This window comes from Nyctereutes procyonoides, unplaced genomic scaffold (genome assembly GCF_905146905.1).
Source record: "Nyctereutes procyonoides isolate TBG_1078 unplaced genomic scaffold, NYPRO_anot_genome, whole genome shotgun sequence".
In the NCBI taxonomy this organism is placed as follows: domain Eukaryota; kingdom Metazoa; phylum Chordata; class Mammalia; order Carnivora; family Canidae; genus Nyctereutes; species Nyctereutes procyonoides.
Genome location: NW_026575117.1, coordinates 6,763,645 through 6,786,612, shown reverse-complemented (window position 1 = coordinate 6,786,612; position 22,968 = coordinate 6,763,645). Strand labels below are relative to the sequence as shown.

The following is a 22,968-nucleotide window of genomic DNA, read 5'->3' as shown; positions in this document are numbered from 1 at the left end:
GTAAAACCAGGAATTAGATCTCTCGTGGGGCAGGTTTTCCTTCCTTCCAGAAACCACCGCCACTGGCCAACCATGGGGAAGTGGTGCCCTTAAAGCTGTTTCTCTGGGAGAGCAGGTGGGGGTGTCTGGGGGAGCGGGCCCAGCTCTCCGCCCCCACCGGAGCCATCAGCCCAGTGCCCACGACGGTTGCCTGTCCCCAGCAGTGGTTTCCGAGTCACCGCAGAGACTCGAGGGCCCAAAGGGGGACTGGAAGGTCCAAACTTGAGCCCTTCCTACCCGCCAGATCGACTCAGGATGAAAACTTGCTGAGAGCAGCAGAGGCTCCCAGGACGGCTGGCAATTTGAGTTTCTTGGAGATAGACAATATGTTGGTACCAGATGTCATTTTAAGCTATAAACCTATGGTTATGTTACTTAGATGATCTTCTTTATTTACTCTAACCCATAATCCAGAAGCCATTCTCGATTGAACGTGGGCCGCTGAGCATTCCTGCGAGAACCACAGCTCCGTATTTTTAGGTGTTACCATTCCCAGCTGGGGAATTACATTTCTGTCTGCAGCTTGCTGCATTTAGGGTCTGTTCATCTCTGTGTTTATTCTGTCACTGGTCCTCAGGAGTTAGCATCTCACTCCTCTCTGCTGGGGGAGTGTTGCCCCCCCCCCCAAGTGGGTCCGAATTTGCTCCCCTACTCCAGCCCCAGAGACTGTCCCCTCGGGGGGGTCTGTGCATCGCTCACCGTATCTACCATTTGGGCAGTTCCCTGCTCATTTCCTCCTTTTGGGTAGGGGTGGGGAGGGGCATGACTGGGGAGCCTGAAGGGCCCTAGGGCAGCTCAGGAGCTCTGGGCCAGGGGCAGGGAAACCCCTGACAGTGCATGGAGGTCCAGGCTGTGTAGCTCTGCTGGAAAACGGCGGTGGTGGCCTTCCTATTGGTGCAGTCCCTAACCTCCCCTACCCTGGTGGCTCTGACAGCCCTGCAGCAGCAGCAGGAAGCTAGGAGGTGCGCCCACGCCCCCAGCCGCGCCCACACCACGGGCTGGCACCAGTGCTTGTTATGCCTGGACGTGCCTCTACCCAGGTCCTTCCGGCCTGGCTTCGCCACCTGCCTTGGCCTGCCACGTCTTGTCGGACTGGGTCAGTAGGAGGGCCTGTCATCGAGTCGTTCATGCTCAAAGGAAAGGAAGCTACCCCCCAGGGAAGCCGCCTGCACACGGGGCCTGGGCAAGCCCTCTGGGGAAGGGGAAATGTGCCAGCCAGCTAGCTCCTGCGGGGCCGCGCCAGGGTGCGTGCAGAGGCCTGGAGCTCACCATGCCTGATGAGGATGGGCAGGAGGCTCTGGAGGGTCAGAGCACCTGCCGGTTTGGCCACCTCTGATGTGTCACCTTGGACAGGTGGTATTAGTGCTCGTGTCCTTCTATATTAAATGGCTCTAATAATATCCACTGTGCAGAAGGGTAGCCATGGGGATTAAGTGCATCAAAAGCACTACACTCTGTGCCATGGAATACTGTGGAAACCACAGCAAGTAGTCCTGCTGTCCTTCTGGCTGTCACTACAACAGAAGTCTCGTCTGGGCCCCCTCCTGCACACGTCAGCCTCTGCAGCTCTAGGGTTCCCTTCAGAATACGTAGCCATTCTGATTCACGGCAGCATCCGTACGGGGCCAACATGTTCACCTGCAGAAGTAGTAGGGCGCATCCTGTCCCCACAACTGTGGGACACGCCGGCACAGTCCGCCTTCTAAGGAGGGTACAGACTGGAGCAGAAGGGAGTCTGTCCCAACAGAATGAGAGAGCGCGGGGCCGGATGCACCTGAGCCCCGGGGCTGCACGGCCACCTTGCCGCTTTTGGAGTGCAGGTGCCCACATGGCACATGCTTTGTCCGGAAAGAAGACCCACCGCGGCCTGGGGGTGACCTCCTTCAAGGAGCACAGGTCGCATATTCCCTCCAGAGCAGGGTGGAGGTCATCTACTTCTGGGTCCCCCAGCTCCTGGCTGCAGCTTCCCCCTCCATTGGGGCCCACGTGACTTGGATCCCCGGCACTCCTGTTCCTGCTCTTTGGGGGCCACCGTCTTTTCGCTGTGACCGCAGGCCCTTGCCTCAGCACTGTCCAACCCACCCCACCTCCCGCCCTGGAAAGCTGCTTCTCTGGGGCTGCATTCAGAGCTTCCTGTGTGAGGTCAGCCCTGATCCCAACCTCTGCTTCCTCCCAACCTCTGGCTCTGTGAAGTGTGGCCTCAACACACACACACACACACACACACACACACACACTCACACTCACACGGTCACATTCCCTGAACACCTCTCCCCTCACCTCCCAGGCCCCCCTTTCCTGTGGCCCTCCTTGCTCCCCCTTTCCCTACCTCTGTTCCCTGTGCACCTCCATCCCCCATACTCCCTCCTGTTCCCTGTGGTCCCCCCACCCCCCAAGCCTCCCACCTCTGTTCCCTGTGCACCCCCCCCCGCCCCATGCTCCCTGCCCTCCCCAGGGAGTTGCCACTGTTCCCAGGACCAGCAGTCTCCCCTCCCAGCAGCCCTGTCCCTGTATCATCCCAGCCAATCAAGAGCATCAATTCTTCCCTAAAAATCAATGCCTGCTTTACCTCCACTGCCTCACCTACTCTGCTAATTTTGTTCCTTTCCTTAAAAAAATAACAAAGAACACTTTCCCTGTGACCCCCCCTTGCCTGCCAATTCCAGGCCCCTGAGAAGTCTCTGCTGAACAAGATTGCCTTTTTTTCTCAAGAAATTGCTCTGACACACTTTCCTCTCGTGTTTGTCTTCCGTTAATTCAGTGCAGGCTTGATGTCTTAGAGCCTTTACACGTGAGAAGGGACAGAAAGACCATTAATGTAAAAGAAAGCCCTTTGCTTTAAAGTGGGGGTCATACAGGGCCTGGCATGTCATGATATTTTGATTCTTCTTCTGCTTTTGGCCCAGGAAAGAAGGGAATGATCAGACCCTTCTTGGTAAAAGTATGACTATACACCCAACTCCCCAAACATACTGCCTTCAATTTGGTGCCATCTATAATGGTAAAAGTAATGGGAAGGGCAGGTACTTGGGATACCTGCATAAAAATTAGGATTTATGACCATCTGCATGTTTGTGCTGCCGTTCACAACTGCCAGGTGCAACTGGACTTGAGGCACCACCTAGCTGTGTGTTCCTACCACCCCTTCACGCCCAATACCTCTTCTGGGTCTTTCCCTACAAACTGATGTGCCCCACTTTAAGAAACTGGATATCTATTTTTAAAGAAACTTGTAAAATAGGAAAAACAAATGGGTACTCATTTATCTGTTACATCAACCGTTTTCTGTTCCAAAAGTGCTTCTTTGCAAGGCTCCTTTAATGAATAGCTGCCCCCGTATGTTTATTTCCTGGCATATTCTTAGCTCCAGCGGAAGTTTGCAAGTGGACTTGAAGGAGCATAGGTTTGGGGCTCAGAGAGGTCCGGCTTTAATCTTAGCATGGCTGCTTAGGGGCAAGGTGGAAGATCTCTAAGATCCAACATGTTCATCTGCAAAGTGGGCATCGTTGGAGGATTCAAGTTACTTATTTCTTCATTTGTCAAAAATGTGGATTAGAGTGACATTCCTCAGGGCCTCTTCACTCTCACCTTATCCTGCAAAAATAATCAGATAGATGGCACCAAATTGAAGGCAGTATGTTTGGGGAGTTGGGTGTATAGTCAAAGCTGTGCTGCCTATACAGAACGCCCTTTGGGGAGCCCTTCCCCGGGGGCTCCAAGGGCCAGGACTGGGTTTCCAGGTGGGCAAGGCTGGCTCGCAGCTGAGGAACACCTAGGTCTGTGTCCTGGATGACAGGCTGAAGGAAGCCTGAAGCTCAAAGACCAACAGGCAGCCAATAGGCAGAGAACCAGGAGTGAGTCCACAATGGAGAGTCTACAGGATGGGAGGGTGGGAGAGGGGAGAGGACCGGGGAGAGCACTGACCACCCGGAGGGGTCCCTTTACAGGGGTTCCTGCTGGGGAGGGTTGAGAACCGCAGGCAGGATTGGGAGCACAGGCTGCACCCAGGGCGACCTGCCCAGGATCCCCTACTGGGAGGAGGCGCGGGGCCATGCACCCCCATCACGGGGACGTTTTTCTCACTGCTCTTTATTCTCCACACCAGTGCTCGCCTCCCCTGGCACAGATAATTAGCACTGATGGCAGCTTATTACCTAATTATTTCTGGCCCATGTTTACTAAGCGTATTACAGGCAGTTTGGACAGATAGTCTCCCCAAGAGCCAGGGTTCTGGAAAATTCATCAGAAACATAGAATCTTGGTACGTAAGCCTCCCACCCTTTCTGTGTTTCAGGAAAATGGTAGCTCACCCACGTTAACCCCAGTTTCTGGGTTCTCCACCTATCCTGCCTCAGTGAGAACTGAGGTAGGCAACGTGCAGAATGCAGATGGAGGTTCGGGACCGGTCTCATCTCATCCACTTACTCGCTGTGGGACCTTAAAAAAAATCATTTAACCTCTCTGAGTTTTGGTTTCCTTGGCTGTAAAATGGAGAACATACCATATCAACTTCATTGGATTAGTGTGAGGATTAAGTGAGCTCATTGAGGAGTATTTGGTGAAGTGCTAAGCTAGTACTTGGCTACTATGATTTTCCCATTGGGTCAGTCACCAAACATTTGTGGAGCATCTCTGTGGCAGCAGGAGGTGGGGGTCCACTGAGAATTATGCTCGAGAGCCCACATCCTTGCATCAACCTGACCATACCGCTGTAGGCGGGTGGGCAAGGCCACCCCTCCCCTCCCACTCCATCTTCCCTCACACTTTTTTTTTTTTTTTGTAAAAGATTTAGAGACAGCGAGAAAGCACAAGCTGGTGGAGGGGCAGAGGGAGAGGGAGAGAGAGAATCTCAGGCAGACTTGGGGGCACAGACCGATGCAGGGCTCGATCCCAGCACCCTGAGCTCATCACCTGAGCCAAAATCAAGACTCTGATGCTTAGCCGACTGAGCCACCCATCTTCCTTCACTCTTGGCCCAATTTTATGCTCAAGTCATTCAGAGGCTACTTTCTGTGCCCTCTGTGCCCAGGCCACACCTTGAGGCCACCACTCATGCTGCTCCCTCCTCTGCCACTCATTCTTCATCCAGGATTCCACGCAGATGTGTTCAAATCCCGCATTACCCCAGTCTTGTTCGTTCACCTCCCAAACCTCAGGTCCATTTAAAACAGGACAGTGCTACTTCCAACCTCACTGGGTGGTTGTGAGGATGAACAAGTGAATGCGTGCGAAGTGCTGGGAAGGACGCCTGCACAGAGCAAGCCCTCAATCAGTGCTGGCTGTCATTGCAGTCGCCACCTGCTCCTCTACCCAGCTGGCCTTCACGCTTCTCCTACCTCCCCTAGGATGACATATCTTTGTCCCCAAATATCCCACAGTGTATTGAAGTGATCTGCCTCGAAGCCTGACCTCCTCAAGTAATGTCGACGTGGCCTGGGGGTCAGCATCCCTACCTTAAGTCTGGGTGACCCCTGCACCCAGGACCGTGCCAGGCACATGGCGGTGCTGCAGAAATCAGGGCACTGATTTAAAATGAGCCATATCTTTGAGGTGGTTTTTCTTTATTATTGATTCTGATTGGGGTGACATGCCCTTCAGTGGGGCTAGGTGTAGCCGTAGAAGGATGGACTTAACCTGTGATGCTGGGAAGCTGTTGTCCTGTTGTCATCATTCACGTGGCCTCCTCCTTTGGCTCATGGCATGTACTTCCCCTGTGACTTTTTCAGGCCAGTCTTCCTGTTGAATAAGGGGTCAGTTTCTATGGCTGGGCATTGCTGTGCCTGTCCAGGGGCTGGGCTGACTCACGTATCGGTGAATGGGCAGATGGTTGTGTGACCCTGGCTTGGAAAGTGGAGCGAGCGTTATCTCCAGGGTTGTGAGCTCAGGAGCTCTGAGAAGTGGCGCATTCGGGGTAGGATTTTCTGTTGCTCAGTTTTCGTGTTGACATCCTTCAACCCACATGAGTGCACAAGGTCAGAAAGTGGGCACTGGGAATGGCAGGGCCTGGGAGGGGCAGAAGGAGCCTTGTATAACTGACCTTGGTACGAACCTTTGTATTTAGAAAGAGCTACTTCTGCAAGTGGCTATTACCAGTTTCCTGTTTGGCCCTCCCTCCCTGCCTCTGCTGTTTGGCTTTACACTTGCCCCCAGGAGGACGGAGAGCCTCACTGCGGCTCAGGAACGGTGTGACCTGGGTCTCTCTGAGTCCACGCAGCACTGTTGACCACAGGGCTCCAGCCCATAAGGAAAAGCTGCTGTTCAATCAGTCCCATGCCTCCCAGTGAGCTCCCTCCTGCAGAGTCCCAGGCATACCTGTGAAATTCCAAGTATCCCTCAGACACCTGGAGGGCAGGGCCACCCCTGCCACAGGGACGTGGGCAACATGAGCCCCCCCATGGAGCCCTGGCCTACTTCCTGGTCCATTTCCCAGCTCCCTGGGCACTCTGGATGCCTCCTCTGCCCATCCATCTGGGCGGCTCGGTGCTATGGGAAAAGGTGACAGAACCCTCCAGAAGTCAGGTGAGGTGGGATGGTCAAGAAGCATGTCCCAGAGGACTGTGGGGTGGAAATGGCTTGGCCACAGCTGGGTGTCACTTGATGAAGCCCCAGAATTGTAATGGGCATAAAACCTAGCATTCTGCATACTTCCTGTGTCACCCACACAGTGGCTCAGGCGTTACTGTCTGCATTTCACTGCTCAGGCAGCACAGGCCAAGGGGAGCCAGGGCATATCTCATGGGGTTGTACAGCTGAGTTGACAGACCGGGATGCAGGCCCGGATCTTCTGACATCAAGTCCAATGCTTGGTGTGCGCCACCAGCAGGGTCTGCAGAGAGGGAGATTCCCCTGAGAAGAGAATGAGGCCAAAGCGGAGCACGGCGTGTGGGTGTGACGCCGCGGCTCCTTCTGGTTCACACAGCTCTGTCGGCCTCCCAAAGACAGGAAGGGTCATGAAGCTCTGGATTCCAACTTAACATCTAAAGCGTGTGAGGTTCCAGAGGTTTCTGTTGTGAGTCACCTCCCCTGCTGGCTCTCAGGCTGACGCCAGAATCTTCAGAGCAGAGGTGATCCATCCAGGGGCAAGAGCCATCCCCTGAGTGTTTGATGGGGGTGACCAGCAGCTCGAGCAGCACTGGCTCAAATCATCTGCAGCCTGGACCCCACGTTGCAGGGAGGCTGACTTCAGAGCCATCCTCCCCAGAGCGCAGGACACAACGACAGCGACACACGCGCTCCCTAAATCTGCTGTGTTTCTGTGCATGAGTATCAAACGCTCTGAAAAGGAAATTAGGAAAACAGTCCATTTTACAATAGCATCAAAAAGACTAAAATACTGAGGAACAGGTGTCCTCCGGCATCCCCAGCAACCAGAAAGTTCTCTGGCCCGAGCGCACTACTCACCTTCCTCTTTGCATCGAGGTCATTCGTGTACGGCTTACCCGGCCCGGAGCCAGGCCACAGCCAGCGCTGGGTCCCCTCCTTGCCCCCTTATTGCCTTGGACACAGAAGGGCTTCACAAATTATGTGTTAAAGGATTTAATCGATTAACAAGGAGAGCGGATGGAGGGTTGTCGAGAGCAGATAAGTAACGTGACTTTTTAAAATTGAAAGCAGGGTCAAGTGGTAGGCACCCAGTTTAGAGGGAAAGAGCGTGGGGGTCTCTCCTGGGTTGAAACCCCAGCCCTGCCACTTCCCAATGGGGACAATACAGACAAGTTACCTAACTTCTCAGCCTGGGTCACCCACTTCGAAAGTCAGGGCTACCGACGCCTCCTTGACGAGGAGGTTAAGAGGACCACGTGAGTTGTTGACTCAGAAAGTACCGAGCACAGCAGGCATAGTAGGAGCGTGAGAAATGGTTGTCTCCTTGCATCTCTGGAGAGCTCAGTGCCTCAATTCGGGCCACAGAGGCGACTGGGGTGTGAATCCTGGCTCCATGGTCTCCCAGCCGCCTGATTCCCCGGCGTGACTCCATCTCTCTGTGGCTCAGTTTCCTCCTTTGCACAACAGGGTGGCTAATCGCGGCCATCCGGCAGCGTTGTGACAGGCCAAGCGAGAGCAGGTGTGTGAAGCGCGTACCTGGCTGCTGGCTGAGGGGCACCCCGCCTGGCCGTGCACACCTGGGCAGGTGTCTGGGCATCTCTCCGCCCCTGCAGGAGGGTAACACCTCCGTGAGTTCCTCGGCGCTCACAAAATGTGTCCACGTCCACTGCCCGGCAGATGGGCCCCCCTTCTGTGTGCTAAGCAGGGGCCTGCCTAATGAAGCATTTTCATGGCCCTGCCACTGGGACACACACTGAGCTGTCACAGCCTCGTGCTGTCTGCCCCCCACGTGGCTGGTGCCCACATCTGCTGCCCTGCTCGGCGTGCAGTGAAATGCGGCGCGTGAGGAACACACAGCGGAAAGTTAATGAAAACAATAAACTGGTCTTAAGAGTCTGTGGCGCTAGGGCACGCCACTTCCGTCCTCAGCCTTGTCCCTTCCCCGGCGTCTGCCTCCCTCCCCTGTGTAGCTCCGGGGGCCTGGCCAGTGCCGCACCCTGCCCCCCCCACCCCTGCTGGGGGGTTACCCTGGGAGAACTGGGACCTCCGTGAAGCAGCAGCAGCAGCTGGGAGAAAGGGCACAGGTTCCTCGTCGGCCCTGTGCCAGCGAGGGAGGACAGCTCCCAGCAGCACCTCGCAGAGACTTGTCCCCCTGCCACCACGTCCCCCACCCTCACTCCCAGGGACCTGCCTCAGCTGCGACGTCATCTGTACAGAGAACCAGGGCCTTGGGATGGTTGGGGGAGGGAAGCAGGTTAGGGCACTCAGCTCAGTACCAGCTGCCAACAACAGCCTTTGGTTCTGAGCTGCAAGTGGGCACAGGTGCTGGAGAGTCAGGGTCGGATGAGGTCGGCTGCCTGCTTGGCTTTGTGACTTTGCCCAATGATTTGAGCTGAGCCTCAGTCCCCTAGTTGAAGAAAAAAAAAAAAGTCAAGGGGAGTAACCTGGGCCTGCTCTGAGGTTGCCGAATCAAGTATTTAGTAGAGAGCTTGGCGCACAGGAAGCCCCCGGCAAATAGCCGCCACTCTCGCGGGGAATAGCAGTACGAGTAATACTTTTGAGAGTCCCCTCTGTCTGCCTTGATTCCTACCTTGTCACCATCGCTGTTGTGCTCAGTCTGGCTCCTTTGGTCTTGTTCGGGTTCCAGTATCTTTGACTTAATTTTCTAGTTTCCAGTCTCTATGCCCCACAAGAGCGCTGAGGCCAAGGAGCTTGCACCCCAGACCCTGCATTGACACCCCCACTCCTGGTACCCATACCCTTGGGTCACTCCTGAGTCCCACCCTTGGCTTGGTGGCCCAGACCAGCATCTGTCAGCCTCCCCCTTGGTCAGTTGGCCTTTCTAGCTACCTCTCCATGTCTAACCCCCAAAGTGGCCTGAGCCCTGTGGACTGGTCTGTTGGGCTAGCAGATGGGGTGGGCAGACTGGGAAGTGGCTCTTCCAGCTCTTCCCCAGGCTGGAGTCAGTGAGGCTCAGACAGCTCTGGAGTTGGTGGTGCCCCTGAACTCCTGCTCAGACACTTGTGCCTGGGAGCCCTGCTCTGGTTCATCCGTTCATTCATTCCCTTTTTTTTTTTTTAAGATTTTATTTATTCATGAGAGACACAGAGAGAGAGGCAGAGACACAGGCAGGAGGGAGAAGCAGGCTCCCTGCAGGAAGCCCAACGCAGGACCCAATCCAGGGACCCCGGGATCACACCCTGAGCCAAAGGCAGACGCCCAACCTGAGCCACCCAGGTGTCCCCATTCATTCATTTAGTTGTAAATATCTAGTGACTTCCTATTCATCTTGGGGAAGATTTAGCAAGTGCATCATTACCAGTATCTCCTTGACCTTGAGGAACTGTCCTCCATGATGGTTCCCAAACCAGATGGGAAGGAATCACAACTACTGTCTAGGCCAACACATATGAAGAGCTCGGAGTTCTGGCCCCAGCCTCCATCAGCATTAGGTCCAGATGTCAGAGAGGATGGCGGAGAGGTTGTCTCCTCCTCGGAGCTGCCTGGGCCCCCCGCCAGCCAGGCTCAGTGTTCCTCGTCTCTGTCTGACACATGTGCCATCATTAGATTCAGCCTCCAGAAAACCAGTTGTGTCTTTATAAACAACAATAAAAGTTGCAGATGTTCTGTGCTAAAAATGAGTGAGACTGCAGAGCATGCCGGGCCAAGCTGTCGGTTCCTGAGACTGCGGAAATGGGAGGACCCCAAGGTGTCCTCCCCCAGGGACCCACCAGAAGATTCTGAACTAGGACTCTTACTTGAATAACACAAAAATAAATAAGCAAGCCACACCTCCTCCCAGTCAGTGACGGAACAGGAGGAGCAAATGCTAAGCAAGGGTTTGAGTGCTCACAGGGTCAGAGGCCTGTCATTGTCATGGGAGCCGGATTCTAGATCATAGGAGTTCCTGGCAAGCCTGGCCTGGGGCTGGGACCAGGCGGGGTGGAGGTAGGAACCATGTCTCCTTCTGCCCCAAATGCACAGGTTGGAGGAGGGCAACCAGCAGATCAGAACCACTTGTCAGGAGCCGCAGCGGCTCCCCCACTGCAGGTGGTGTCAGAGACCCTATCAGGAGGCTGGTGGAACCCTAGAGGGGAGAGTGAATGGGGACCCAGGCCCAGCTTAGATCCAGGGCAGCCACCTGGAGTCTCCAGGGTCTTTGGAGCCCCGGGAAAACCAACTGTGTGGGGTCCTGTGTTCTGGTAGGAGCAGCTCGTCCCTCAGGAATACACACTGCATTTCTCTCTTCTGAAATTAGACTTCTTCCCTTTGAGCCCCTGAAAATCCCACTAGCCATCAGCATGAGTGCCTCAATGTGACAGCACCATCCATGAGCTCCAGCCCAAGGTCCTGGAAGAGGCTGGAGGGGGTGGGGGTGCTACACACTCCAGCCATGGCAGTCAACTGAATCCCCTGCTTTCATCCCTAGAAGCCAGACAAATGATGGACAAGAGGAGAGGGAAAGTGAACATAGGTTTTCTTCCTCTCATTTTGGGATTTTGCTACTACAGATGGATTATTTGTTAAAATTAAGAAAGACATTGGATGGATACACCAAACTGTTAAGAGTAGTTACCTGTGATCACAAGATTATGGGTATTTCCTTTTATCTTTATTTTGTTCTCATTTCAAAAGAATTAATTCTGGGGCACCTGGCTGGCTTAGTTGGAGAAGCATGCAATTCTTGATCTCGGGTTGTAAGTTCAAACCCCGCCTGGTATTGAGACTACTTTTAAAAATAATAGTAGTTTGTGTTTATTCTGTAATAGGAAGTGATGAGTTATTTAACAGGGTTGCAAATCATAAGTGTGACGTATTTTGGACGTGAGCTGAGCAGGCTGAGGGGTGGGCTGCCATTGACCTGAGGAAGCAGGGCAGGGTGGGGGCTCACACTGACCTGTAGGCAACTCTGAACATTGCACCTGCAAACCAGCCATTTGGTCTTAGAGCCACAGCATGAATTCAAGGCTACATCCCTGGGGCAGCCTTCGAGAGTGGGAGGCAAAACCGTCATTCCAAGGACAGGAGGAGGTGAAGAACCTCTGAGTGCAAGGAAGCTGTGAGCACTGGAGGCTGGGCACAGACCCCCGCCATGCCTAGCACAGTGCCTGTGCCTGCACAGCAGACACCCTGCTGGCTCGGGACACAGCCTGCACCTGCATACCTGCCCCAAAGACATGGGTGAGGACATTCGCCATTTCAGTCTGCCCTGGCCTGCAGCCGTCTGTGAGGAAGGGCGCTTTGCTCCGAGAAGCTCAGAATTGTAGTTGGAGGAGACCCATCCTCACACATGACCCAGAAGCCTGGCCACTGACCTGAGACTTCAGGACAAGCCAGCAGAGGCCTCCGAGAACCCAGCTGGGCTAGGGGTCCGCCAGAGAAACTGACCTCCAAATAGTGAAGGATAAATAGGTAATAAGAAGGTGTCCCCAATGCTAGCGAAAGCCAGTCTGAGCAGAACGTGAGTGTGGCAGCAAGAGAAGCGTTTCACTTAAACATGGAGCCTCTCCCAACACGGAGGCCTCTTTAAAAACACTGGAAATTGCCTTTTCTGCTGTGGGAAAAAATACCTCCCTGCGTGCCAAGAAAAAAGGATGTGGTCAGAAAGGAAGGGGCGGAGGAGGAGGTGGGAGGCTTCTTGGAGTCTGACATAAACAGTGCAGAATGAGGAAAAACCTAATTTTAAAACTTACTCTGTAATCATGGTGCAAACCATCTGAGAATTGGGACCCATGCCAGGGCCAGGGCTGGGACTGGTGTCTGAACAGGCTGAGAGGCTGCCTAGAGGCCGTGGGCGTCTGGACTCACCAGGTGACATGAGGCATTGACTTTGAACTCCTCTTCCCCCACCTCCCACCACAGCCCTCTCCCCAGCCCTGAGCCCTGCCCCCACCTGCTCCTTGGAAGAGGCTTCTCTTCCTTCTCTCCTCTCCCTTAACCCACCTGCCGTGGGCTGTTACTTCAGCTTCTCGTGTGGAGGGGCTTCAGGGAAGCAAAGGTGCTGGGCACTGCCTCTGCCAAGTCAGAAGTGACCCTGAGCCACAGACTCTCTGGGACGTGGCACATTGCTCTCCCCAGCCCTAGATGGAGAAAAGCCTGAATCCTCAGAAAGACATGATATTCTCTTTAATTTTCCACATTCTCGACTGGTAAGGCCATAGGTCTGAACCATGAAGAGAGAAGACAGGAGCACCTTCCCACCATCAAAGTGCAGTAAAGTTCACCCAGCAGCCAGTTTCCTGTAAGAGCAGGCTCAGCGAGGTGGAGAGACCACAGACTCCCAGAGCAGTGAGTGTGCTATGATCAGGGCTGCTGTCCAGCCTTGGAGCGGGAGCGGGGTCTCCGATGTCCCCTGTCCTGCCTGCTGCATTAACCCTTTGGTCAGTGGATTTCAGAGATATCCAGGCCCCCAGGCAGGAACCTGGGTAGCTAGGGAGGAGGCATTTGGGCAGGTTGAAGGGTGTCTGTTTAGCAGTTATTTAAAAAGGCATTTCAATATTTTAACAACTGGTGTGGTGATAGTGAGCGTCTATCAGCTAATATCACCCATGACTATTATCATCATATTTTTCAGAGCCTTTGGGCCACTGATTTAGTACCAGGGAGTCATTGTGAGGAAAGCATGTGATTTTGAATCAGATCCTGGATTCACAACTCAGCTCTCCCCATCGCTAGCTGGGTGACCTTGAGCAAGTTCGCTATTGTGTAGTGGAAAGTAGAATGATACCCACTTCATGAGATTGATGTAAGAAGTAGGTGCAAAGCTATTTCTGAGAGTACTTTGTAAATGTTAAGACTGAACAGATGTGAGTAAAAAGCATACAAACCAAAAGAAAATGCCGGTTTGGAGCTGTCCGGGGTTCTGAAGCTCTGGGTCGCCGGCTCCCCCCCCCCCCGCCCCCCACCCCCCCCCCCCGTCCCCAAGCGTTTGTTAGGTCCAAGGCAAGGACACAAATATAGGCCCATATGCCTTATTTCTAAATATTAATTTTAATTCTAAGTAAACTAATGGAAAGCGAAGGGCGTAAGTCAGACTAGCAGTGCTAAATCACATGAGATCTGTCCTCCTACCTTGACAGATACACCTTTAGAACCACCTAGAAAGCGAGGTTCAAATTTCAAATTCTTGGACTCCTCAAAGTTCTGTGCTGGAGTGTAGCAGCAAAGGAATAGCCAACCCCCAGCTGGCCCCACTCCTCTTCCCACCCTGGCTCGTTACCCTTTGGAGGGATATGGACCATCACACATATGCATGTGGATGCTTAACACACATGTCCAAACTCCATGCGCACCCCCAACAAACAGCCAAGCTCTGGCTCACACAGGTGGAGTGGACTTCACTCCAGTGCAGGAAGACAGACCAGGGGAAAGGCCGGCATCAACCCGGAGGCATGTTTGGGGCCATTTGGGCTGGGAATACTGAGATCCCAGATACCTAGACTGGTCCAGAAGGAGAGGCACGGGCTCCAGGTGGGCATGTCTTCTTAGTCCCACAGGCCCCTTGCTCAACATGGACTGGCATTGCCAGAAGATACCAGAGTGGGTCCCTTAAAGCAAAGCTTAGGGCCAAGCAGGAGCTCCTCTCACCTGGGCTGAGGGGCAGTGTCATCTTGGATCCCAGGGCCTCCCTGGGAGCTTGAAACAGGCTTGAAACCACCCATCAATCAGGAGACATCCATGTCAGCAATGCCTCTGAACACCTGCCTCTCCCTGCCCTCAGAAGTGCTGCTGTTGTGCCCCCCTCCCCCCAGTGACCACAAGGCTTCAGAGAGAGCAAAATAAGGCTCCTTCAGAGAGGCTGCTCTGCCCCTCATGGGCACTGGGAGAACTCGCTGGGTCTGGGTGGAATCTGGACCTCAACCCAGGGACCACTTACTTGAATGAAATGCTTCCCATGAGCTTGTTTGAATAAAATTTGCCTTTTTCTTCTAAAGATTGGGATGCAGAAAGCATGAAGGTTGCAATAATCGATGTGTTCATTATTAGCCCCATTGGTGAGGCCATTAGCTGTGAGCTTTGGGTCAATGACTGATTGTCTAAAATGAAAACACTGTGTTTATCACTGTGAGGAGAGGGTTGTAGAAGGAGGGGAATGAGAGGAGGACCTAATGTGGACCTAGCGTGTTAAAGTTTACAAAGTATCTGCCCACATACCATCATTCCATTTGATCCTTGTAACACCTCTGAGAAGGAAGAGGCCTGGAGTTACTTTCCTTCCCATTTTACACATGAGGAGCCTGAGGCTGACCGGAGCAGCCTGTCTGAGGCCAGCCAGCTGTTACCTTGGGACTGACACCGAACCCCTGAGAGCAGTGTTCATGCATGCTCCACTCACCATGGCCAAGACTTCCAAGAGAAAAAAAAAATGAGATCAAGAATTTATTTAAGGTTAAGATTAAGGAGCTTTCCCACACGTTTAGTGAAGGAGAGAAAGCAGGCTTTGAGGTCAGAGAGACCTGACCCCAGATCCTGGTGCTGCCCTTCCTATCGATAAGCCCTGGTACGGTTCACTCTGAGCTTTTTTTCCTTGTGTGTGACCAGCGTAATCATCATCCCTGCCTCACATGGTTGCTGTCAGGTACTTGCCAATGGAAAGGTCAATGGTTGTTAGTTTCCTTCTTTCCCAACCCTGCCCCCATCTCTCTTCCTTACTGATACCTAAAGTCAGATCTCAATTCCTTGTGCCACACGCCATGCTCCATAATTTGCACTCACTACCTTACTTAATGCTCACATCAAGTAAGTCCTATTACTGTGCCTGTTTTGTAGACAGGGGAACTGGTACAGAGAGGGCAAATGACTTGCCTAACTGACACAGCCAGTAGGTGGTTTACAAGCCAAGGCAGCCTGGCTCCAGAAATCCCTTTCTCGGCTACTCTGCCTAACCAGTTCTCCACCTCACTCTCCTCTCCCCTTTGTTGCCCAACTTCTTGAAGGAATTACCTGAACTTCCAGTTTTTTCTTGTGCTTGTCCATTCCCTCTATCACCCCCCTACAGGATGGTCTCTACCAGCAGATCTTCCCTGCTGTCTTGATAACTAACAAATCTCTTCAGTTCATGTAGCTTTTGACAACAATGACTTCCTGAAATTCTCTTGACTTTGGAAGTGAGTTGTCCCCATTTGCTGGCTCTTCTGCTTCTTAGATTCCTCTTTGTCTCCTGTCATCTGAATGGGCCTCCTAAGGTGTCTCTTTCATCCCCAGTGATCTCACCAGCACCATCAGGTCAGCTGATCCTCTCCATGCAGATAGTTGCCAAATTGACACCTTTAACTCTGACTTTCTCCTAAGCTCTAAGACCCAGCTATGCAATTCCACAAAAGCAACGCCTCCCCGTTAAAACTCATTCTTTTCCTGTCTTTCACTTAAGATCATTTCAGTACTTACCTATTCAACAGATAATTCAACAGATATTTTATGTGCTGGGCACGGTTCCAGGCACTGGAGATATGTCAGTGAATAAAACAGGAAATTCCTGCCTTCTGTGGGGTTACATCTGGGGAGTAGGGTGACAGGAGAGAGACATAAGCAAAGTAAGTAATACAGTGTATTAGACAGTGGAGAAAAATAGAGTCAGAGGATGGGGAGTGCTGGGGCAGAAAGTTGTGATTTTAAATATGATTGACAGGAAAGTTTGCACTGAGAACGTGATACTTGAACCAGGAATAATGCAGGCAGGCAAGGGAGAGCAAGCCCTGAAGAGCCTGAGAGAAGAATGCTTCAGATAAAATGAAGAGAAAGTGCAAACTCCCATGAGGGGGGAGTTTGCCTGGCATGCGCAGTGGGCAGCACAGAAGCCAGAATGGGCAAAGTGAGAAAAGCTGATGGCCAAGAGGAAATGGAGAGCCAGTTCATGTAGAACGTGGGCTTTTCCTGAGTGGCTTAGGAGCTGTGGAATCATTTTGGGCAGAGGAATGACATAATTTCACATTTGTTTAACAAGATAACTGTGATTGCCATGTTGAAAATAGACCAGAGTAATAGAGCGGAGGTTTTAGCAAGGAGACTAGTTAGGAGGCTAGGGCAGCAATCCAGGAGGGACAGCTGTAGCGTGGACCAGGGTAGTGGCAATGGAGGTGATGGATGGGCAGGAGTTGAACTGTGGATAGATTTTTGATAGCATCAACAGGATTTGTCAAGAGGATGTGGAATGTGAGTATGGCCAAGAGTAATTTCAAAGTTGTTGGCAGGTAGACAGCGGGGTATGTGAATCTGGAGCTCAGGAGAGCAATCTGGACTGGAGATATAAATTTGGAGATCATCAGAATGTAGATGGTACTTACAGTCATGAGGCTGGGTTCAACAAGGAAACGTAAGTAGACAGAAAGAAGAGGACCAAAGACTGAGACCTGGTGCCCTCCAAAGGTAAAAGGTTGGGATCTGAAGCAGAATCAGCCAAGGATGGTGAGGATGAGATCATGAGACACAGGGGCAGCAGGAGTTATGTGTGTGCTACACATCCATGCCCATGCCACCATGGGCAAGGATGCAAAGACAAACATGACTCCATCTTCACACCCTCATGGAGGAGTCAGGATTTTGCATTCTTAAATACCACTGTGGGCAGGTCCAGGGATGGCTGTGGAATGACGGAGGCAGTGAGACCACACCTTGTTACTTCTGAGAATTATTACACACACATACACACACACACACACACACACACACACCAGTCAACCGTGTGTGGCTCTTCTGCATGACTGTTTTATTTTATCCTATGTGATAGGCAGTCAGTTACCAAGCCATAGAGTATCTACCTTTGCAGTATCTCTTATATATGGCCCCTCTCCTCTGTTCCTTCCAGCCTATATGGAAGCCTCATTACAGATCACCCAGAATGTTGCAAAGGCTCCTGAACATCCTGGATCCCTCCTGCTAGTCCTCTTATTTTCCTTCTTACATCACTCTTCTTCCTGGCACATGGTCTCCTGCTCAAAAGTCCCACCACCCCTGGGATGAAGCCCAGAGCCTAAGCCCATTACTTACTACTTCACAGACTGATGCTGCTCTGCCCACCCAGCCTTGTCTCCACTCTTCCCAGGTAGCCCCTGTTTCCTGGACACTCCATGTTCATGCTTACAGCTACACATTTGCCCATAGTAGAACCTCCCACCAGGGTGTGCTTTTCTTTGCTTCCTATGGCTCATAGGCCATTTCCTCAGCAAAGCTCTCCCCCTATAGTCTGAGTGGATGTCCATGTCTCCAACATCCCATATCACTCCAAGTCTGTGTTGTCCATTTTTGTATGTAGGTATATGACAGCAAAAACAATCACTAAATATATTTATATTCACCAGTTCATTCATTTTTATTTGTGTGTAGCTTGTCTGTATCCCCCTCAAGGATAAATAACTTTCAGTGTTAAGCATGGTGCTATTCTAATAATAAAATACATGAATAGTAGATGTCAGGGTTTTTTTAAGGTGAAGGAATATATAAAGGGTAAAACTGTGATAAAGCACCTTGTTGTATACAAGCTCCAGGTAAATAGGCATGAAAGTGATTCGAAGAAAATATTCATTCCTTCAACAAAAATGTATCAAGATTTACTATATGCCAACAATGTGCTAGATGCTAATGATTAAAAAATAAGCCACAACCCCAAGCCTCAAGGAAATCATAATCTAACAGGGAAAACAGACACATAAGCAAATAATTATAATATAAACTGGTACCTGTAAAAAGCTGGATATATCCACGGGAGCATGGAAGAGAAGGCTTCCTGGAGGAGATGATGCAAGTAATGATTCTCAAAGGACAAGTAGAGCCAGTGAGACTTTAGCAGGGGAAAGAATGTTTCAGGTAGTGGGCATGGAATGAGCAAAAAAGGAAGAGGTGAATACAGCATGGTGTGTGGAGTGGGGAGACCAGACCATGGAGGGCCTTATTTTAAGAAAATTGAATCTTATCATGTGGGTGATGCCAGGGATGCCGATATAGAGGAGCCCTTGAAGGGTGTTAGGTGTAGAAAGGACAGAATCATGGTCTGCATGTTTGAACACTAGAGCAGCTAAAAGATAAATTTGAAAGGGCTCAAGGTTGGATACAGAGAAGGCAGTGATGGACCATTATCAGTAGACCAGGTGGGAGATGGCAAGGGCTTGAATTTAAATGAGGGCAGTAGGCAGCCCGGGTCACTCCACAGTTTAGTGCTGCCTTCAGCCCAGGGCCTGATCCTGGAGACTCAAGATCAAGTCCCACGTTGAGCCCTGCATGGAGCCTGCTTCTCCCTCTGCCTGTGTCTCTGTCTCTGTCTCTGTCTCTCTCTTTCTCTCTGTCTCTCATGAATAAAGAAATAAAATCTTAAAAAAAAAAAGGTAGTCCTCTTAAATGGTCACAGAGTGACTCCAGAGTACTATGACTCTTGGAACTTATCAGGGACTTCTTTGACAACCATTACCAAAGCCAGTTTATCAGCTACATAAACCAGTCATGCATTGTATAGGCATAACTCTTTGGGGGGAGACCAAAAAAACACCACTACCTCGAATGCACATTAGTACCCATTTTTCATAAATAAAAAATGCATTTTTGAAAAATAAACCTATTCACTAGACTTAAGTCATAATCAATTTTGGTTACTTTCAAAACCAAACCTTCTGTTAATGATGGAGTCCTTTGGTCCCTGGGGCTGTGGGAGAGAATATGCTTCAGACCCAAAGGATTCCCAATAGAGCAGTGTCAGAAGTCACAGCAGTGCGGATGGACAGAGTACGTAGGCTCCCAAGATCACCACTCCCATTAGCTACACTCGGCTAGGGGCCTTTGTTTTCAATGTGATGATTAAGACGCTTGTTTAATTTCTCTCCTATTCCACAGAATCCTCCAAGAAAAGGGTATCTTCCTTCTCTCCCAAGACAGGCACAAGAGTGCAACTTACTGTATTATCTCTGTTTGCAGAAAATCTGGGACCAAGCTAAGCTTTGTAAATTTCTCACATGACTGACCTCTAGAACCCTAGGCTTAAGACTGCTCACATAGCTCTAGGCAGGAAGGTGGGGACAAAAATATGAACTGTGAAAACTCTATAGACAAAGTATCTTCATCAACCAGCAAGATAGCCAGTCCTAAAAAGGACAGTGTTATAACAGAATCAAAAACAGAATCAACCAGAAAGAGAAAATTCCCCAATGCAATACGCCACAGTTGGCAGTGTCTAAGAGAGGAGAACAGGTACAATTTTACACTGCTGAGAATACTTGCCCTCCGGTCCCACAAAGGAACCCAAAGCAGGCCCGGTCACTGTAACTTAAATGGAGAACAGAGTTGAGGCAACATAGAAAGTAAATGCCTAGTGACTTACTAATTGTCTTCACACTTTGGCTGGGGGCAACAAGCTGACTCCAGTCTGGCCATTTCCTCAACCCAATAAGCTGATTGGGTCTCACTCGACCTCTGACCCATATGTCATTATCTCCTGTTCAAACAACGTTTACACCCTTTTGTACAGGAAGACATGGCTGTGGCATTATTGGGGAGCTACTCATCAGTGTGGCTACAATGAGCATGTGCAGCAAAATGGGCTCTCTCTGACCTTCTGCTTGAGTTCATTTTCCTCTTCTTCATTTCTGCCAATCATGATACATTGCAGTTACTCCCAGCAGTTACCAAGGGCATGGAGACAGGAGAAAAGGTTCTTGCAGCTGTGGGCTCACCTCCTCCCCAGGCAGCCCTGCCTTCCTTTCTCTTCAGATTGGGGCTGACTAGCACAGGGAGTGCTGTAGGGATGAGCCAGGGGCAGCAGTTAGTATCTCCATGTCCTGGTGTGATGATCAAGGATGCTGAGATATTTCAGCATCAACTTGACAATGCAGCTCTCTCTTAAGCTATTCTTATAAAGCCCTGTAGGACCTTCTGTCACTTCCTAAGAGGACAAACTTTATATCAAACAAGGCTACCACGTCGTAGCTGATGAATGGAGCATCTCATTTTTTTAAATTATTAAATTCTTCTGCAGTGTCACTGAGAGTCATTCCCAGTCCTAGCAGTGGATATTTGGAGAATAAATAGGCAGGCTCAGCTGACTAAACTTCCGCTTCTATCTGGGTTCAGTCCAGCTCCCTGTGGCTGCTCTGGGAGCTGCAAGCACACTGGACAGCCTGAGTCCCCTTCACTCGGGTTTTCTCCAGAACCATGAAAGGGCATTTCAGGAGTGGTAAGGTGTAGTGGTCAAAAGATAGACTTTGGAATCAGATAACTCCCAACTCCAGCTCTCACAATCTGTAGAACCCCTGATGTGGACCTTAACATCTTTATACCTCCATCCTCTCATGTGTAAAATGGAAATAGAAATTCATTCATCTTGTGGAATACTTTGTATATTAACTGAGATAACATAATTAAAGTACTTAGCACAGCGGTTAGAATAAAGCAAGTGCTCAATAAGTTATCAGCAATGATGATGGTGCTGGTGCTAGTGGTGGTGGTGATGGTGATAAATGAAGAGCAGGAGGGGATAGACATGGGTTAATACATGCGCTAATGTCAGGGGCAGCCAGGAGGAGTTGCAAAATATCCAGAATGGCAAGTTTGCTAACCTAAGCAATTGGACTTCCAGGCTGGACCTGAAGTCAGTGAGAGAACAGCACATTACAGTGTGTCTCCCAGCCTACGGCACAACATCCGCATTGAGGTGGTTTCCAAGGTGACCTAAGTTATCTCCTTGTATCATCAGTTTCAACGTCTATTTTCCAAGTTCTAGATGGGCCTAGGACTAGAATTTAAGCAACCTTCTTTGTTGAGTAGAAATTCTACTACTCTGATTTCCTGGGAAACTGTTGTAACCCTTGACTTTGCCTCCTTTTGCCCTCCTCTCCACCTGATATTTCCTTCCAAGTACTTAAAATTGTCACCATCTCTTCCCAACAAACAACCCTTACACGTACTCATAATTCGCAAGAAAGTGGTTCTTGCAGTGGAATGCCTCTAAAGAGCTGATTACAGTTAACACCATCCCAACTAGTTGATGCCTCTGTGGGGCTCCCAAATGCCTCTTTGAGCTTCCTGTTTCTAGTTGGACGAGCTCCGATTTCATTTAACTTGTTTCAGTATTGCTTGTTAATCTTTGTATTGTTTAGATTTGCCCCTCTGTAATCTCGGAGCAGCACAGCATAGAACCTTCTGACCTGAATTCCCCTCTGAGCTTCCCATTTTGCCCATTTTGACTGTGTTAGTAAGTGGTGGGCACCTCTCCAGCTTTTGAAAAATTCATTTAGCCTCTTCTTTTCTTGTGCATCTCTTCTGCTTTGCCAGGTCAAGCTGGGAACTACCTGACTTGAGGGAAGGGAGAGTAAAAGCCATCAGTGACTCAGATGGGGTGAGCTACCCTTGGTACGGGAACACCACAGAAACTGTGACTCTGGTTGGTCCCACCAACAAGATCTCCAGGTTCTCCGTCAGCATGAATGACAACTTCTACCCAAGTGTGACGTGGGCAGTGCCAGTGAGTGACAGCAATGTGCCACTGCTCACAAGGATCAAGAGGGACCAAAGTTTCACTACCTGGCTGGTGGCCATGAATACCACCACGAAGGAGAAGATCATTCTACAGACCATCAAGTGGAGGATGAGGGTGGACATTGAGGTGGACCCTCTTCAGCTCTTGGGGCAACGGGCCCGGCTGGTGGGCAGGACTCAGCAGGAGCAGCCCCGGATCCTGAGCCGGATGGAACCCATCCCCCCCAATGCACTAGTGAAACCCAATGCCAACGATGCCCAGGTCCTCATGTGGAGGCCCAAGCGAGGACCACCTCTGGTTGTGATCCCTCCTAAGTAGAAGCAGACTGGCCTGACTGTGTGTGGAGCACATGACGCTATGACACGCAGTGAGGTTGCCAGGGGTGGCAGGAGCCAAACTGAGTTTCTGAGCCAAAGCAGACCTCTTGGTTTGCCAGCCTTTGCAGCCACTTATGAAGAGTAGAGCTGCTTCTTGGGTGGTAGAACCATAATCCTTAGGAAAAGTCCCTTCTTTTTAGGAATAAAGAAATCACTGATATGACAGACTTGCTGTGATTACCATGCAAGTAGCCATATTTTGGAGCTGACCAGGATGATTCTTTTATCTGAACTATTGACCATTTCTTTCCTGTGAGATGCAGGGGATGGAAACAAAATTAAACAGTGCCTGTGGCAAATGCTGCTTCCCAACCAATTAGAAGTGGGAGTGAAAACATCCACACCAGGTGTTTGTAAGACAGTCCCATTGTCTGATGGGAGGGTGCTCGGGGAAGGGGGTGGAATGAAAGGTAGTGAAGAGAATGGGGAGAGGAAGGAATATGTTGTTATTACAAATTAATACCTATGAACTTATTAGTAGACTATCAGACTTTCAACATACTCAGTGGAATGAAAGGTACACTTGGAGAACTAGAGCCTCCTGGGAACTGT

The 22,968-nt window shown here is 50.8% G+C and overlaps 1 protein-coding gene across 1 annotated transcript in view; it reads left to right on the top strand.

Annotated features, from left to right (window-relative positions):
• Positions 1 to 22,576, top strand: part of FAM78B (family with sequence similarity 78 member B) — a 75,423-nt gene extending 52,847 nt beyond the window's left edge. Inside the window, exon 2 of the mRNA XM_055334336.1 lies at positions 21,835 to 22,576. Coding sequence (XP_055190311.1) covers positions 21,835 to 22,357 — 523 coding nt within the window. The 3' untranslated portion in view covers positions 22,358 to 22,576. The remainder of the gene's footprint in view (positions 1 to 21,834) is intronic.
• The last annotated feature ends 392 nt before the right edge of the window (positions 22,577 to 22,968 follow it).